The sequence below is a fragment of the Empidonax traillii genome, unplaced genomic scaffold, assembly GCF_003031625.1.
Source record: "Empidonax traillii isolate 1590-97213 ecotype Southwest subspecies unplaced genomic scaffold, ASM303162v1 scaffold49:size1601597, whole genome shotgun sequence".
NCBI classification, from domain to species: domain Eukaryota; kingdom Metazoa; phylum Chordata; class Aves; order Passeriformes; family Tyrannidae; genus Empidonax; species Empidonax traillii.
This window is the reverse complement of record NW_020955242.1, coordinates 1,071,040-1,087,818: the sequence shown is the minus strand read 5'-3', so window position 1 is coordinate 1,087,818 and position 16,779 is coordinate 1,071,040. Positions and strand designations below refer to the sequence as shown.

At 43.3% G+C, this 16,779-nt stretch overlaps 1 protein-coding gene across 2 annotated transcripts; it reads right to left on the bottom strand.

Annotated features, from left to right (window-relative positions):
- Window positions 1–2,582: 2,582 nt before the first annotated feature.
- Window positions 2,583–16,727, bottom strand: AKTIP (AKT interacting protein). Of its 2 annotated transcripts, none has more exons than XM_027879001.1 (10): window positions 16,663–16,727; window positions 12,469–12,584; window positions 11,019–11,224; window positions 9,514–9,578; window positions 9,327–9,427; window positions 7,940–8,028; window positions 7,768–7,866; window positions 7,464–7,571; window positions 6,119–6,179; window positions 2,583–3,500 (listed from the first exon to the last, which is right to left on the bottom strand). In XM_027879001.1, exons 2-10 carry the CDS (start codon window positions 12,508–12,510, stop codon window positions 3,390–3,392), a joined length of 882 nt encoding a protein of 293 aa, XP_027734802.1. In that variant the 5' UTR covers window positions 12,511–12,584; window positions 16,663–16,727; the 3' UTR covers window positions 2,583–3,389. The 2 variants fall into 2 exon arrangements, with proteins under 2 accessions (XP_027734802.1, XP_027734803.1); XM_027879002.1 differs by having other exon boundaries at window positions 2,583–3,497.
- Between the last annotated feature and the right edge of the window lie 52 nt (window positions 16,728–16,779).

The window sequence follows — 16,779 nt, the reverse complement described above, 5'->3', positions numbered from 1 at the left end:
CACACCGAGAGGGGAAGGATTTACTCCTGCTCAGTTTAGTCACTGTGTTCATTCCAAGTGTGTTCCCTCCTACTGCTCTGGCAGAAGGGGCAGCAGTGTCAGGGAATGCTGGGGCTGGGGCTGCCGCTCCTTCTGGCAGAGGAGCAGGAGGAAGAGGAGGAGCAGGAGGAGGAAGGTGGCTGTCTCACCAGGCGCTCTCACCACACAGCACAGGAGGGCCCCAGAAAAAAAGAGGCTTTGCCTTCCCTGGAGGAGCTTTTAATAAAAGAGATCTCACACTGTAGCCCAGCAGAATTATTTCCCATGTACCGTGTACTCACCTTCTAATGAAGTTACAGAGACTTCTAACAATTCTGAAGTAGTTACGAACCTCTTTGGCTACAGCTGGCCAGGGGCTGTACTTCCACAGCTAAGGACACACTGGTTTTTCCCTGCATTTTTACCCATTGGGCCTATTTTACCCATTTCATCCTCTTCTGTGGTTTCTATCCCTTTCTAAAACCAAATTGTTAAATAAGCCTCAGCTATAAATAATAATTAAAGTACAACTTGCAGTTTATGCTTTGAAACAAATGCTAAAAAACCAAAACCCTTAACCAACCAAGCAAGCCAAAAAACCCAAAACCCCCTACCTCAAAAGAGGCATTCCAAAGACAAAAAACAAATGTTGTGGAAACTTGGTTAAAAAAAAAAAGGAAAAAACATCTGAAGCAGCTTAAAATTTTTTTCTTTCAAGACTTAAAACAGTTTGATTGGAAGGGACCTGCAGCCTCAGCAGAGCAAGTAAGTCCACTGGTGTAACTTCCAGGTGTCTCGGAAATGTTCTTTGGAGTTCAGAATGTTAAAGACGATACTCAGAAACATCCCCTTATCAAAGTCAAGGACTTAAATTTAGGCTTCTATTAAATTACGTACCTGTACTAGGAAATACAACAGCCCAATCCAGGAGAGAAGGATTTGATTTCCACAGCATCATTTCAGTAATCACTCGCCTACCTTGCTCCTGGAAGAGCTGCTTTTAATACACAAATCTGATTACAGAAAGACAGAGTGTTCTCTCCCCTTTCCCAATCTAATTAAAAAAGATAATTTTTCAGCATATTCATTCTAAATGAAACAAAATTCCACATTCTTTGAAATAAAATTATTTTCTTCTCAGCAAACTATTAGTTGGACTTGTCTTGGAGCAACCCAACCTACTGACCAGCCCTGCAGGGATCTGTGACAGTTCAGAGATGAACAAGACTTACCTCACCATCACTTTCCCATTGTCCTATCACTGCTCCTTGGCACTGTTTTTGCCAAGCCCCAGGGGTCAGACAGAGCCCTGGCTCTCAGCAGCACTGGGGCTGTGGGGGCTCAGCTCTGCAGCAACTCGCCCTGCACTGCAGCTGAGATCAAAGAGCAGCCCAAGATTAGAAGAGATTGAACTTGTACTCCAGCCCTTCACTTAAGTGGCTTAGGAAATGTGCAAGTCAAGTGATTTATTACAGAAGCTCCCGAACAATCATGAAACCACATAAACCACTAGTCCAGTTTAGCTCCAGTCCTGCCCCTGCCCAGCCGTGCTCAGCACAAGGCCAGGCCCATTGGCTGCTTCCCACTCAGAGTACTTTAACTAAAACTCTGCCCATGGTAAATCTGAAGCATTTGAATTTCAGTTTCAGCCTTCCTAAGAAAAGTTTGAGAGAAACAACAGCAGCAACAGAACTAATGCTCGCAGTATTTTAGCAGCTCCACTCGAGGCCAGTACACACACCCCCTAAAACTTTTCCCACATCCTTTCCCTAAAAGACACACAGCACCTCTTACCAGGCAATACAAACCCAGCTTTCACATCAGTTCCTCCATTTCTGGCCTCTATTGCAAACTCAGACCAGGCATGTGACAATTCCAAGGCCCTTGGAATTCCTCGTAACCTGCCAGGTGTCCAGAATACTGAGGCTAATGGAGCATTAATGTCACACAGAAGAGAACACTGAGCAAGGCAAATGCCACAGAGCCAGGTTTTCCTTTCCCTTGGTATATGACAGCACACTGCTTGGGAAGTCTTTGTCTACTTGCTTAGGAGCCAAGAAGTTGTTCTCAAAGTGGACAGGGAAAGGTTGTTATATGACAAGTGAATTTAGCTTGTCAGTAAAAACAAAACCACAAAAACCTCCACAAAACCCACAGCATTGCCCACTGCCCTGACACTCATCACACTCCCATGAGTCACTCCAGACTGTTCCAGCAGGGTTGGCACTAATGCTATCAGGGCAGGTAAGGGGAGCAAAGGAAAAGCAGCCCAGCTGTAAGCAGTTGACACTACAGGTTTTGATAGGACAATCCTGTTGGGCAAGAAGGCAACACACCAGGCTGTGGCATTAGGAAGATTCATGCGAAAAGCAAAAGCTTCTGTCCTGAGTTCACACAGGTTTTAGAGAGGTTCGCCTGTAAGTGGAACTGCATGTCTGTTCAGTACAGAACCGCTCCTGATAGTCATTAACGTCCCAAACACAAGTACAGAAGTATCCAGGTGCTTCCACTCTGGTTCCAGTCTTTGCTAAATGTCAACAATACAGACCAATAGGGACAAAAGCTACAGCACAGTTTCTTTTTATTTTAAGATGTCACTATTAACACACATTAGTCAAGCTATCCTAAGAAATCTCCTGGACACCTAGGGAACCTAAAACCCTCTAAGATTTTATTAGCTCAAGAGACCACCATTAAAAGCTTTTAGTGTTTATGTACTATAAGTCTAACAAGCCTGACATTCTGCTCTGCCCCTGTCAGACTAATGTGCGCTTTAGTGACAAGAACCATTTACAAGTCAATAATACATCATGTCATCCCCAGCTTTACGTCTGGAAAGTGCTAAATGGAGTCGATGAACCGTCTATTTACAATTTCAAATCCTAACATATTTACAATAGAAACCAAAAGTATTTAAAACCATTAAATATAGTGTTTAACTCTGCTATATTAGTTTACATGAACACAGCTTAACTCTGGCATCATATTTCCAATACTAATATTTCTGCCAGTAATTTAAGATTCTTTTAAAAAATTGCTATTCCTGGAGGGAAAAAATAAAAGCTTAAAAACCAACCCAAAGCCTCCAGGCATTTCAGAGCCCTGAGGAATTACCCACCCTAGACAGTCTTCAGGTAGAAGTACTGCAGTGTTCAAGAGAGACTTCCAAACTCCAGGCAAGCCTTTAAAACCTAATGCATATGTAAAACATTAAGAGTCAGTAATCCACTGAACAGGTTTACTGGAGTCACGGCTACCATTCGGTTTTTACTAATCCGTAGTCAAGAAGGAAACTGCTGCTTTGCTGTTTCTCCCTCCGTTACATTCCCTCCACCCACAGAAAGTGTTTTGTGCACCAGAGTCCAGGGAAGCTAAGTGGGCATCGTCTTCTCTTCTTTGCTGAAGGGCTGCACTGAGCCAGGCTTTACCCAGGACAGGCCAGAAACGTGCATGCTTTTGCAGTGTTGATCTTCCAGCTTCTTCTGGGGAGAACAAAGTTACAGTTACAATTATTAGGTACCAAAACCCTCTCGAGTTCCTCTCCATCCATTTTACTTTTGGCAAATGCAGGCATAAGAGAGGCTTGCATCATTTCTTCTCCTCAAAGAAGAACAGTAAGATGGCTATTGGTTTAATTTCTGGGAATGTGTGTGGCATCTGCAGAACTACCCTGGCAACACAGGAGATTTAATGACTGAGCTCCTGTACTGCTGCCCTGCCCTACCCTAAAGTCTAAGAGATAACCCATTTGCTTGGAGGCCCCAGCCCAGCACCACTGCCCTGCTCTTCTCCAGATTTCTGGGTTCTACAGCAAGCAGTGTCAATCCAAACACAACCATTCCTGTCCCTAACCTGACACTGCACCTGTATGTACCTGGTGGTGCTGGGTGTTCTGTGGAGGGAACTTCCACCCCACCAGCAGCTGGGAACACAAATTAATGAGGCAAAGCAGCAATTGAAGCCTTTGCTAAACCTGAGAGTTTCTGCTTTCCAAGAATGGTCCTTCCCTTCCCTGAGCATTTATCATGGTTAAATGCTTGGACAGTAACTATTACCCATCACAGCACAACAAACATTTCAGACTGACTGTTGCAATTTTAAAGACCCAAAAAAAAAAAAAGCTTCAAATTGAGGGAGAAAAATGCAACTTGGAGCATCTGTGGATTTAAAGTAGTTTAAGAGATCAGTAAGTTAGGTACCTACTCTAGCTGGCCAAAGAAACAGCTTGCAGGTTTTTTTAAATACTAGTTACTTTATGGCAACTGCATCAAACCTGGAATCATGCACAGAGCTCTAGAAAGTGACAATTACACGAACAGACCATGGAAAAGCTTCACAAAGTAAGTTAAGTCAGCAAGAAAACAGAACCTGCACTTCTGCCCCTCCCCATGCTCTGTGCAAAAAGGTGACACTGTGTGACAGAACTGCCACAACACGTTGGACAACAACACGCAGACAAGAGGGATCAGTTAAGCCTGAGCCTGGCAGTGGCACCTGCCTCTCCCACAGGAACCACACCCAGCAAAAGCCACGTGCTCAGCAGGGAACTGGGACATCCCAGCCCTTCCTGGGACACAGCTCTAGAAGGGCTCCGCTGTTTCCCAAGGCACGGGAGTTACAGGGTAATAAAAAAGGTTGTAGGAAGATTCAGGAACTTCTTTTTACAGGGAATGTTCTCAGCTACACTGGCATTTTGGAACAAATCCCTAAGGCACAAAAGTTGGGCCATTCCTGCTATCAACAAACAACTCCAGTGACTAAGTACCATGCATGCAATAGTTACTAAAAGTGTCAGTTTTCACCTGAAAAGAATTTAGCATGCATCTCCAAGGAAAAAGAACAAAAGAAAAATCATTGTTTGCTATCAGCCCCTGAGACATCATCATACCCCTTCCATTTCAAGGGCCTTGACCCATTCTTTCTCTTTAGGTCTTTGATTTAAAGGATAAGAAAGAAGGCAGTAGAAAACAAAGGCAAAAAAAAAGTGTCAAAAGTATTTCTAAAGTTTTATAAGAACATCAAGAAGTCATAATCAGATCAAAATATTTTCCCGTGTGTTCTAGAGCTGTGATGTGATTCTGGCAGTTGGGAGCATTGCCACACTAAGCTTACAGGGAGTTTATTGTATTAAGATAAATTTAAAAATCTCATTCATGCCAGATGACACACGAGAACATGAGTTAAAGGTTGCAGTGAGAAAAATGAAGCTTGGACTGACAAAAAAATGAAATTAATTTTTAATTGCAAAAAAACCAGCAAACCACACCACAGCTTCAGCCAAAGTCAGTAACTAAAGCATTCAGAGGGCATTTCCTTGCCAGTCCAGCTAAGACAGCAGCCATCATTTCAGAATCCCTACCAGTGGATTGGCTTGTCAGGCCACTCAGTGCACTCAGAATTGCTGTGTGCCAGCTCTTGTCACAGGATCACAGAAGTGATTAAAAAAAACAGAATAAAAACCCCAACAAACAGCCCCCATGCCAAAACCAAAGATGTTTCTCAGGTGAAAGCTCTATGAGCCAACACATTGTTGCTCTGTCATTAAGAGCACTTGGTGATGGAAGGGATTCAGAACCCTTGATGAGCTGATGTCTTGCCAGAAATCAGCAGTGTTAGAGAAGGGAGTAAGGGCCTGTGCTGGTGTTATTTCAGAAACTTTGCAATGAGAAGAAACTGCTGAGGCTTTGATTCAGTAATGAAAGATCTCTCAACAGAAGAAGGCCAAGAAGCTGAAGACTGTCAGGTTAAGGAGAAGTGGTAACAAACATGACAAGTGCAGGACAAGCTAACAGGCAGGCAGCAAATCTCTTCTCTCCTCTTCTCCCCCCTCTTCCATCCATAAACAAAAAGAATCTGCAAGTGTGCCAAAAGTTGTACTAACAAAGCTTTCTATCTGGCTAAGTGATTAACTGCTCAACACACTGAAGTTAGAACAGTGACATAACTGCTTCATTAGGAGAACAAATCAGTTCCAGCATGCCTGCCGAGCCAAAAGAGGGGTGGAATAAGGTCTGTCTAGTACACAGAGAGACAGAGAACCTTTCTTCCCATATCAGGCAGTAAACCCCTCCTAGAGTGAGAATCTGGACTTTGCACATACCTTCTGAGTCAACATCTTCTCCCTTGCTTCATCGTGTATAGCTGGATTCCACGGAGAAAAACTATAGAGAAAGTACAGTTACCTCTTACTTGGCATGTTTGCAAACCACAGCACAGACAGAGCAGAAAGCAGTGATTTTCCCTGGTCCAGTTTGTTGAATTTCAAGTAAACTATAAAGTGAGTTTTCTGTGTTAAAACATACAGTTAAGAACTAAATTAACATTGTCATGGATCTATTCAGCAATAAATGTTTAGGTTTACATTTCTGTATGTAATGAGAACTGGCAATTCAGCATGTGCTAATCAAAATATTACTTATATTCACCATGAAGCTGTCTGTTCCAAAGCTACAGTCAGAAAAACTGAGCTCAGGAAAGCCAGAAAGCAGTACCTACTTTATGGGCAATTCTGCTTGAGGGAGGAAGGTGAGGTGTTTTGGAGCTTTTAAAAAAAACTTCAGAACAAACAAAAATCTTGGTTACTTAGTGAAAAAACAGCAAACACAAGTGTCTGATTACATTTCAGATTCACAGAATCAGAACCACAGAATGACTGGGGTTAGAACAGACCTCTGGAGATCATCCAGTCCAACCTCCCTCACCTAGAACAGGTTGCACAGGATGGTGTCCAGGGAAGTTTTGAATATCTCCAGAGGCAAAGACTGCACAACCTCCCTGGGCAGCCTGCTCCAGAGCGCTGTCACCTTCACAGTAAAGAGGTTTTTCCCTATATTCAGATGAAAGTTCCTGTGTTTCAGTTTGTGCCTGTCACCCCTTGTCCTGTCACTGGATACCACTGAAGAGAGTCTGGTCTCCTGCTTTTAACACTTTCAGATATTTCTATGCATTCTTTAGGTCCCCTCTCGGACATCACTTGTGAATGCTGAACAGGCCCAGCTCCCTCGGCCTTCATAGAAGAGATTTCTAGCCCCTTAATCATCTTTGTGGCCTCCTCTGGACCTGCTCCAGGAGCTCCTGTCTCTCCTGTCTTGAGGAGCCCAGAGCTGGACACAGCACTCCAGACATTCTTCACTAGGGCTCAGTAGAGGGGCAAGAGCTCCCTTGACCTACTGGCAATGCTCCTCCGAATGTTCCCAAGATACCATTGGCCTTCTTGGCCACAGGGGCACAGTGATGGCTCGTGGACAGCTTGCTGTCCACTGGGATTTCACCCAATACTAAACAGAGGGAAATTAGGGTTGGAATATTCAAAGCATTACTATGAGTGTAAGGAAAAAACAGGTCAGTCAGCTTGGCAGGGAAAGGCTGTCATCAGCAACCACACCAAAAGTTGCTCTTGAAACATCAGGGTGAAATGTTAGGGTGAATTTGTTGACAGTACTCACATGATTGCATAGGGGTCCTCTATTTTGGGCTGATCAAATAAATGACTACTGCATAGTTTGACACTGTCCACCACTTTACTTTTGAACAGCTGAATATCCTTTTCATACCTAAAAGACAAAAGTAACATTAGAGTTTGCTCTAGAAGCATACACTGACTTGACCAAGCCCCAGCTTGAGTTCCTAATGCAATCAAGTCTGGAGGCAGAGACCATGAGCAGATAGGCAGTTTTACAAACCTTGTTTCTGCAAGTCTGTGCAAAAACCTCCCAAGAGACCATGTCTATACACATGCAAGATACTTACAGCACTGCAGCCTCAGGGTTCAGAGGACTCGTTGTATCAATCTTGTAGAAGACTCTGCGAGCGTACATTAACACTTGCCATATGTGATTATGATTTCGCCTAAAAAGAACAAAAACACCATGAAGAAAGGAACAAACTCTTCAAGTTTACACATCAATATATTACCACTAACCTCCATTTGGCAAATGCTCTTTTCACATCCAGTTCACCAGATAAAGGGTCCACTAGTGGGTGGAAGACGGGCAGATCAAACACCAGGCGCTGCATTGGAAAAAAACGATTCATGATGACACCTTCAATCCTAATGCCAACAGCCCTGGGTGAAGGTCAGTCAGAGCTTTCAAACTAACTCATTGTTACATATAAAAAGAAAACAATGCCAGTGATTTGTACCAGCTGTGAAACTGTAACCCAACACACCTGTGTTACATGCAGGGTCTTGTCCTCTCTCTCACATGCTATCACCAAATCAGGAAACTAATCCAGTTAACTGCACAGGCACTAGTGCCAACACAGGTAATAATATCAGATAAGATCAGATTAAAGGAGTTTTTCTGGTTTAACTATTTGTGACAGAGCTTTTTACATATACTTGAGCTACAGTAAATGGTTTTTAACCTATACATTTTTAATTAAACTGTGCAGTGACACCACAGTGCCTTCAGCCCTGTACAGCTAATTTCCTCCAGTGTTCACACATCCTTCCAAGAGGAAACTTTGCTTCAAGAGGAAGGTTCTAAAGCCCTCTTCTAGCAAAAGAATGACAGCTGCCTAAGACATACTTAAGTCCAACCTTTAAGAGAAATTATTTATTACTAATTCTGTCCTTTTAAAGATGATAGCTTTACACAAAACTTGACACTGAGCAGACAGACAGCTTCCTGAGATAGCAATTTGTTCTCAGCTACAGCAGTTATGTACACCTGCCCCCAAATCTTTGTCTAAAAGAAATTTGGCCAAGAGGGTCAGCTGCTCTGCTCTGGACAGTCACATTACCACAAAATAACTTTATTTTTTAATTGGTCAAAAAACCTAGAAACTTTTCACTAAAGAGAAAAAGAGAAAGCAGAGATGGAAGGTAACACCATACTACCTATGTTCTCCCTTTGTTTCACCACATTCTCCTGAAGTTCTTCTAGTTCTTTGTTTCGATGTAACTTAGAGACAAGCAAGAAATCCTACAGCAAGCACCATGCAGGTGTCTGGATTTTATGTCCCATTATATCGCTACTCAGAATTTGGATACCCCTAAGTATTTCAAAGTGAACTTTCTGCTGAGGAAGTAGCAAATCAAAAGCTGAAGTAAGGAACTGGTTGATTACTTAACACTCTACTGTAGCTAAACTCAGGAAGTTCACTCTACGCCAGTCTTAGTAATCAGGGTAACATGATTCCTCCACAGATGTTAGCAAATATGGACAAGACATTGCAAGTGAGCCCAGCCAACCAAACAAAATGAGTTCAAGGACAAGAGATGCTAATTGGTATATCAGCTTTAACAAAAAGCCACACTTAAACCACCAGAAAAAAAGAAAAACTCAATACACACAACCACTTACCGGGCAGTCTCCATCTGGGTAATTATCAGGAATATAGACAGTGAATTTAAACACACCATCCTGGTAGAGCCCATGTCTTATGAATATTACACCAAACCACACTGCAAGTGAGAAAGTTTGCTTGAGTGGAAGAATTTATAGATACATAAACATAAAAAAACCGTTAAAAGTTAAAGTTTAAACTTACTTAACGCCGATCGGTAGGACGGCTGCACGTACACGCCCGGCAACTTCTGCTTCACAACCAAAGTACTGCAATGAGAGCCGGCACTCAGAGAGCTCCACAACTGCACTGACAGCACCAAACCCAGCACCACCCACAGCTTAAGGGGGGCTTCTCCCACACACCTACTCCCAGTTCCCGAGGGCAGGCTGCTCACTGCAGGAGGTGGCAGAAAACTGGTGAAAACATGTTCTTTCCCTCTTGTTTTTCCTACCCTTCCACTTTGAGAGTTACTAACAGAAAACACCATTTCTCTTACTAAAATAGAGAAATAGAAATAAATTCTTCACCCAGTAGATGCATTTAATGCATGACAGTACAAAATTTTACAGCTTTACACTGAGTCCCCAGTTTCAAAGTAAGGAAGAAAAGAGAAATTCAATTAAATAATTTTGAACACAGTCAGTTGTAGTTATTACTGAAGTGTGACCAAACTTTAACCTCAATTTTAAACAAGCAGTTATTCAGTTTTACATGACACTATGCTGCAGGTCAAACTGAAATTATACTGGTAATGGACAAAACAATCAAAAGGAGCAAATTTTTAATTTAATGGATTTTCCAGTTACTTGGCATATGGCTCCATTAAATTGGACTCTGCATGCTTTCACAAATAAACAACAATCTTAAAGTGAAATATTAACAGTTCTCTGCTTACAATTTCCATAATATTGGTTATTATTTCCCTAATAAGGAATTTGTTAAACTAGGGGAGTTTACATTATGGTACCAAGAAAAACATCTTCTTTGAATTAAGAAGTCAGGGTCAATACCTTGAAAGAGAGAGAAATGTTTTGAGAGTTCTCACTTTCAATGTAATGGTTAAACACAAGAGCTGAGACTTTGTGTTGCATAAAGGACTCCAGGGATTTCATTCCAAAAGGCAGCACATACTTGGGAATCCAGTATGTCTAGCACAGAGGAAGTCCCTTCAGCTTTGCAGCACTAACCAGTTATATAACTGGAAAGTTTTGAGGACAAACTGAGATTTTTATGCTGCCACAGAAGTCTACAAATCACCAGACTGGGTCAAATGCAACCGCTCCAACAAAGCTATTTAATCACCCCATCTCCTCCCTCACAAGGTTCATCTTAAATATCACTGAAAGACAGGAATATAGTCTTGCTAACATCCACGTGATCAGCTGTATCAGGCAGCATTCAAGCAAAAACCAAGGTGTCTACTTCAAGACTGAGAAATCCAATCATTCAGAGAATAACATCTAAAACCACCCATTAAAATCTCATCTTATTTTCTTCTCCCTTCTGCCTCAAGAGATTGAGATTGCTGCTCCAAAAAAAGAACTTTCCACAACTGAAGTTTTAACACCTCCTCCAAGGACTGTGGCAGAGACACCATGCAAGAACTAAGTCCCTGCAGAGGAAACCTGCAGGGTTTTTTCCCCACTAAAGCATAAGCCCAGTGACCTAAAAAAAACCAAAAAGACAAAAAAGAAGTGAAAACCTACAATTCTGCAAGAAGGGAATACTCCAGATAAAAAGGGCCATAAGAAGCATGTGTTCCATTTGTGGACTGGGATGATGTAGCAGGTGAAGCAGGCTTGGTTATTGGCACAGCATTCTTTGGAATAGAAGGCAACTGTTTCTTTGTAGAGGCTCGCAGAGGACTGGTTCGAAGCTCTCCACTCAAAGTTTTCTCTTCAGCATCCGATCTCTGTTAAATTAAAGGAGCACCACAACATCACAGGCTGTATTTCATAAACATTTAACATACATTAAGACAGGTTTAAAACCAACTTTGCTAATTACAAGTTGGGTTTTGGTGTTCTACTGCTTGGAGAGGGGTTGTCAGCAGGTGTCTCTTTGCATTTTGATTTAAAATAGATTTTTATTCAATTAAACCCAATCTACAAGCACAAAAGTATTCAATGATGGATAGGAAATCTGCAGATTAGGACAAATGCTTAAGGAGGCTTAAATTTATTTAGAACCTGAAACCAGACAGTATATAACATCAGCTTACAAGTCAATCTATTTCTAGCACACAGTGCACCAAGATAAATCATTTCTACTGACAAGCATCCCTACATTGCAGACTTCAAAGACTCTTTAAGTAATGTAGTAAAACTGAGACTAAAAAAGGCAGTTTCACATATTTCACTGTCTGCTTGTGCTTAAGACACCAACATTCCACTTGGAACTGATCCTATAGCCCCCCTCCCTGTGTGAGAATCACCATTTGGCAGTGATATCAAGTTTAAATAGTTTTACTACAGGGAACCTTTTTATGTCTTTGCTGTCTCTTAAGAAAAAAACAAACCACTGCCCACAAACACTGCATCACATACAGACCCCAAAATCATTCTGTAGATTGCAAGACAAACCTGCAGACTACAGACTCGTGCTTAGGCTCTGTGTGGTGACTAAAGGCATGATTTAAGCTACAGTGTTTTGAAGCACCTGAGGCTTGGACTAGTAACAATACCTATGTCACAAGCATTATCAACAAATCTATATAACTTGCCCTAAGTACTGCACACCTGAGAAGTGTTCAGCCCTAGAACGACCCTGATTTTATTACTGCTACGACCCAAAGCAGCAATAGCACTATGGAGGCACAGTTTTGTCAAGGCTCACTGCACGTGAAATACCTGGCTAAGCTCTTACATAAGACCGCAAACAAATGCACTAAGAAAAAAGTGTTTCAGCCACTTGAACGAGTTTGTTTTACCCTTCCCACTTAAAGATAAGAAAAGTCAACAAATTCTGCAGTAGACTTCATCCACAGGCACATTCCAGTTAATGTAGCTCAAAGCTAGTTTATACCAGTTAGTGATCAAAACCCTCAGGATAAACACACACTCTAACTCTATTTGCAGGTCACCTGATGGTTCTTTCCAGAACTGCTGCCACCCCTCACATTATGACAACACTCCATGGCATCCTCTCATTACATACCTTGCGCACAGAACCTGTAGACATGCTCCAGAAAGTGTTCATAACGTGTATTTCAAATAAAGGGTTGAAACTTTTCAGTGTCTTCAGAGTATCCTCAGGCCTTTCTGATTTACACCCTAAAAAGTACACAGAATTAATATCCATTTTACAGATAAACGGGATTCAACATATAAATAGGATCCAGATCTCATTCTGCAGTCAAGATTATATTTCCGTAATTTCAGAAGAAAAGTTCATGTAGTTAAGACCAACAAGAGCAAAAAGTGCCCAAGCTCTCATATGTTAGACTACAGAACAGTAATGTGTCTGTTTTTGTGTGTGAATCCCTGCCTTCTTTCTGCTACAAACACATTCTGCATTCCATGTTTGTCTTGCCAACGATAAAAAAAAGATCTGTTGGCTCAGCAGTCAGGAAAGATCCTCTACATGTGCAAATATTAAAAATTATCCCCTCATCACTTCAGTTCAACCCCAGACAGCACAACAACCCTGGGGCAGGAGAAAGCCATGAAGTGCCATCCTCACACACACTGTTGACTCTGCACGTTTCTGAAGTGCCCCAGTTTGAGAAATTTCCTGCCATTCCCAGTGACAGAGATGATCCCCCCTTTGAGTTCCATCATGTATGTGTCATTTTGTTTTCATCTGCATTGGAACATCACCAGGAATAGACAAAGCCACAGAACACAGAAGTTTTTCTGTAGCTTATTCAATGGTTTCATTACAAGCACTAAGACTTAGCATTCCTTAGATCAACAGTTCAATAACAAGGATTTCAGCAGTATTTGGTGTGTCATCTGCTCTGTGTGTCCTTGTTTTCCTTTTTTTTTTTTTTTAAAGTCTTGCTGTTGCTTGTGCAAGAACTCTCATCACAGCACAGCCTATTTATTCCCTCCACTATTTTTTCCTCTCCAGTTCTTCTACTTTCTCTCCTCATCCCACCTTCCCATTTCTGACTCCATTAACAAAGATTTTGAGGCAATTCACTCTACTCAATTTCTTTAATATGGAGTTGTACAGCATTGACCATGGCAATTAATGGGATGTGAGAGAGACAGAGCCAATGGCACAGGCTTGTACTGTGATAAATGCTACATTTTCCTACAGTAAGCAAGGCAGCATCTGTTCACCACTGGTTTGATAAGTTTATAGAGAAAAATGTAATGTTGTGACCAAAATCTTCCTAAAAGAAAAATAAATGCCAATCCTGTTAAAGTTTTTTTAAAAAAGTATGCAGACAATCTATCCAAAGAAAATCTAGGAATGGCAGATATTTAAAAGGAATATTAATATCAAATCACAGGTAGCCTTCTAAGCTCTATAGCAGCCAAGCATTCAAAAAACACAATACCTTTCAGAAAAGCGTTGAAAAAGAATTAATTTCCCCAACCAAAAATCATCTCAGACATTCCAGTATATACGATCCCTCCAGGTATTTTTCCCCTTCAGCAGCCAGAGTCTCACATCATTCTGAGCCACTAAAAACAGAGAGCCAAAGCACAGCTACTGCGCTGGCATGCCCCGTGCTAGCAGGGAGAAGATGTTTTCACTTTTCCCCATCTCTTGTCTGGAAAGCAGACTCACGCCAGAGGGCTGTGCCACAGGCCTTTGCCATCAAACCCAGCCAGACTAAGACAACAAGACGCTGGACTAGGAAGGTACGAGACATTTCCTCAGGAAACTCCGGCATAACCGGAGGGTGGAGGAACTGACGCACAAAGAGCACCTGAGTGCCTGGGCTCTGACAAGAGAGAGAAGTGCTGGAAGCCGAGGTACAGGCTGGAAGACAATTAGCTGGAATCCGGAGTGATTATGGGGTTGGAGTGGGATTATTTTAGTTCTCTGTTTGTTTTGGGCTGGTAGTTTTTTACGACTGGGTACTATAAATTGCATTATCACGGAAGCAGAGATGTAAGAACAGGAGTCGAGCAGGACAAAGAATAATGTGTACATAAGAACCAGCCAAATCTATTCCCAGTAAAACAGGGAATTGTTCTAGAAGCTTGGCAACTGGTGCTAGATGGAGTTCAGTTACCGGATCCACCTTATCAAGATGCCTACTGAGAGGCTATTACAGGCAAATAAAATCTTACTTTAGCTCTAGTTAAACTGAAGAATAACTTCCAGAGGTTCTCATGCACAGACATATTTTATCCAGTTGCTTGCCAGTAGTAAGTCATATATGGTATTGTTCTAAACTTATTGTTAAACTGTCTCCAGTCTCATTCACCTGTTAAAATACTGTTTATGACGGAGAACTAATAACCTCAGAGGACCAAATTCCCAGACAAGGGCCTTTCAAAGTCTTTCATTCTTTAAGAGTTTATTTCTAAAAACAGTCACTCCTTCTAGCTATGCTACATGGAAGTAGAGAACAGAAGCCCTAAAGGAAACTTATCCACAACTGCTTATGCTCTCTAGTACCTTCACTTCACAATTTTACAACCCATCAATAATCACAAAAATTACTAAAACAAGTATGAAAGATAATAACCAAGTAACAGCACATTTAAGTTAGACCGCCTATCCTACTTCTCACTGTGTCTGCAGCTCACAAAGGAGAGCCAAGTCCCCATATCATTAATGGATTTTCTAGGCAGTTTAGTCATTCAACCTTACACAGGGCTCAGTGTCTATCACAAGGCACCCACCATTACGGCACCTTATGGTGCTGTGACTACCGAAGCCCTCAGCTTCCCAAGGGAACCCGATACACCCTCCTCATTTATGTCAAAGGAATAAAAACATTCAAATTCATCCCCCTCTCTCCTTTCACACAGTCAACATTCACAGCACCTCATCCAAGAAAGGGTTTGATAGTGTGCCACTGTGTAGTACATTCTACTAATTTCTCCTTCTTTAAGAATAGCAAGTAACAACAACAACCCTCCTGAGCTGTCCTCCTCCCACGGGCTTTTTACGACTATCTCCTCGACTAGTGTTCTTACTCTATTTCCAACAGCACTTAAAAAAAGGCAGAGCACAAATCTGTGAAGAAATATTACTTCAAGTGCTGCTTCTTGGAAAGGCCTTTTAACTTCTAACAGCACCACCCTGCTGAGGTTCTATCACTCTGGGACCAAAAGCTGCCAGGCACAGCCCCATGCACACATTCTTCAGGTGCACAGTAAACAAGAGCAGCCAGAGCAAGTGACTCTGCAAGTGTCAGAGCAACTCCTATAGTACTTCAACAGCAGTCTAAAATACTTCAAAAAACCGAAGCTGTCACTAATGAAAACTTTTGCACCTTTTTCTTCTCTATGCCAAGTATTCTCATTAAAGATCTCTTATTTTACCTACTGTTAGAGTAGGCATCATATTCTTTCCCTAGCACCAATAGAGTTACTAGATCAAATGCAATACTAAAGCAATTTGACAAAAAACTTTATCTGCCTGGAACAGAGCACTCTTCTGAAGATTTTCTGGAAACATCAGCAAATCAAAGGGAGCCACTCCTATACCTGGGAACAAACTGAGCTACTTCGGCAGAGCAGCAGAGAACAGTGGGTGTTGAACACACAGTGCTACTGCAACTGCAATTGACAGCTTACACTGGAACATATTTCTCCTCAGCACAGCCACTCCTGATCTTCCCTAGACCCAGAGACCTCTTGCCCACCCCTTAATCTGCCGGACAGCGCGGGAGCCGCTGGTGGCGGAGCACAGCAACACTGACCAGCCGAGCCTGTTCGCCAACTCTTCCTCCAGGGGCGGGTTACACCTGCCACGCCAACACCTGCTGCTACGAGCTCGCTCCTTAACACGCTTCTCTAGGAAATTGCAGCCTACGCCAACGAAACCAGAGCTGAAGGACAAGGGGGGATGTCCGGCCGGGTCCCAGCGGGCCCTGTCGGCCGGGTCACAGGAGGGAAGAAGCAGCAGCCCTGCCCCCAGCAGGTGCCCGCGGTGCTCCCCGCCGAAGCCGAGACCGTGCCGGGCACCGCGACGGGCGGAGGGTCGGAGGCCGCTGGGCCCGGGCCCGGGTCAGGGTCAGGGCCGGCCGGGCGGAGCCGCGTCACCCAACGGGCCCAACGGGCGGCCCCTCCCGGACACCGCTGCCCGTGTCGGCCCCGCCGCCTCCGAGCCCGGCGGGGCTGCCCGCGCCCCCAGCCCCGCAGGGACGGTGCCACCGCGCCCACTGCTGCCGCCCCGCCCCTGAGGGCCGCGCCAGGCCCCGCGGCCCCAACCACTCACCCGCCCAGGCTCCGCCGCTCCCCCGCGCGGCCCAGGCCCCGCCGCCGCCGCCGCTCCCGCTACCCCCGGCACTGCCCCATTTACCGCCCGCCCCTCGGGCCGCACATCCGGGCCGGC

What these genes read in the sequence shown, in the direction of transcription:
- AKTIP (XM_027879001.1), bottom strand. Translation starts at nt 12,510, where the DNA reads ATGAACACTTTCTGGAGCATGTCTACAGGTTCTGTGCGCAAG. An exon ending in TATTCCCTTCTTGCAGAATT is followed by an intron (nt 9,579 to 11,018) that starts GTAGGTTTTCAC and finishes CTCTCATTGCAG; the next exon opens with TACTTTGGTTGTGAAGCAGA. An exon ending in AGAGCATTTGCCAAATGGAG is followed by an intron (nt 7,867 to 7,939) that starts GTTAGTGGTAAT and finishes TGTTCTTTTTAG; the next exon opens with GCGAAATCATAATCACATAT.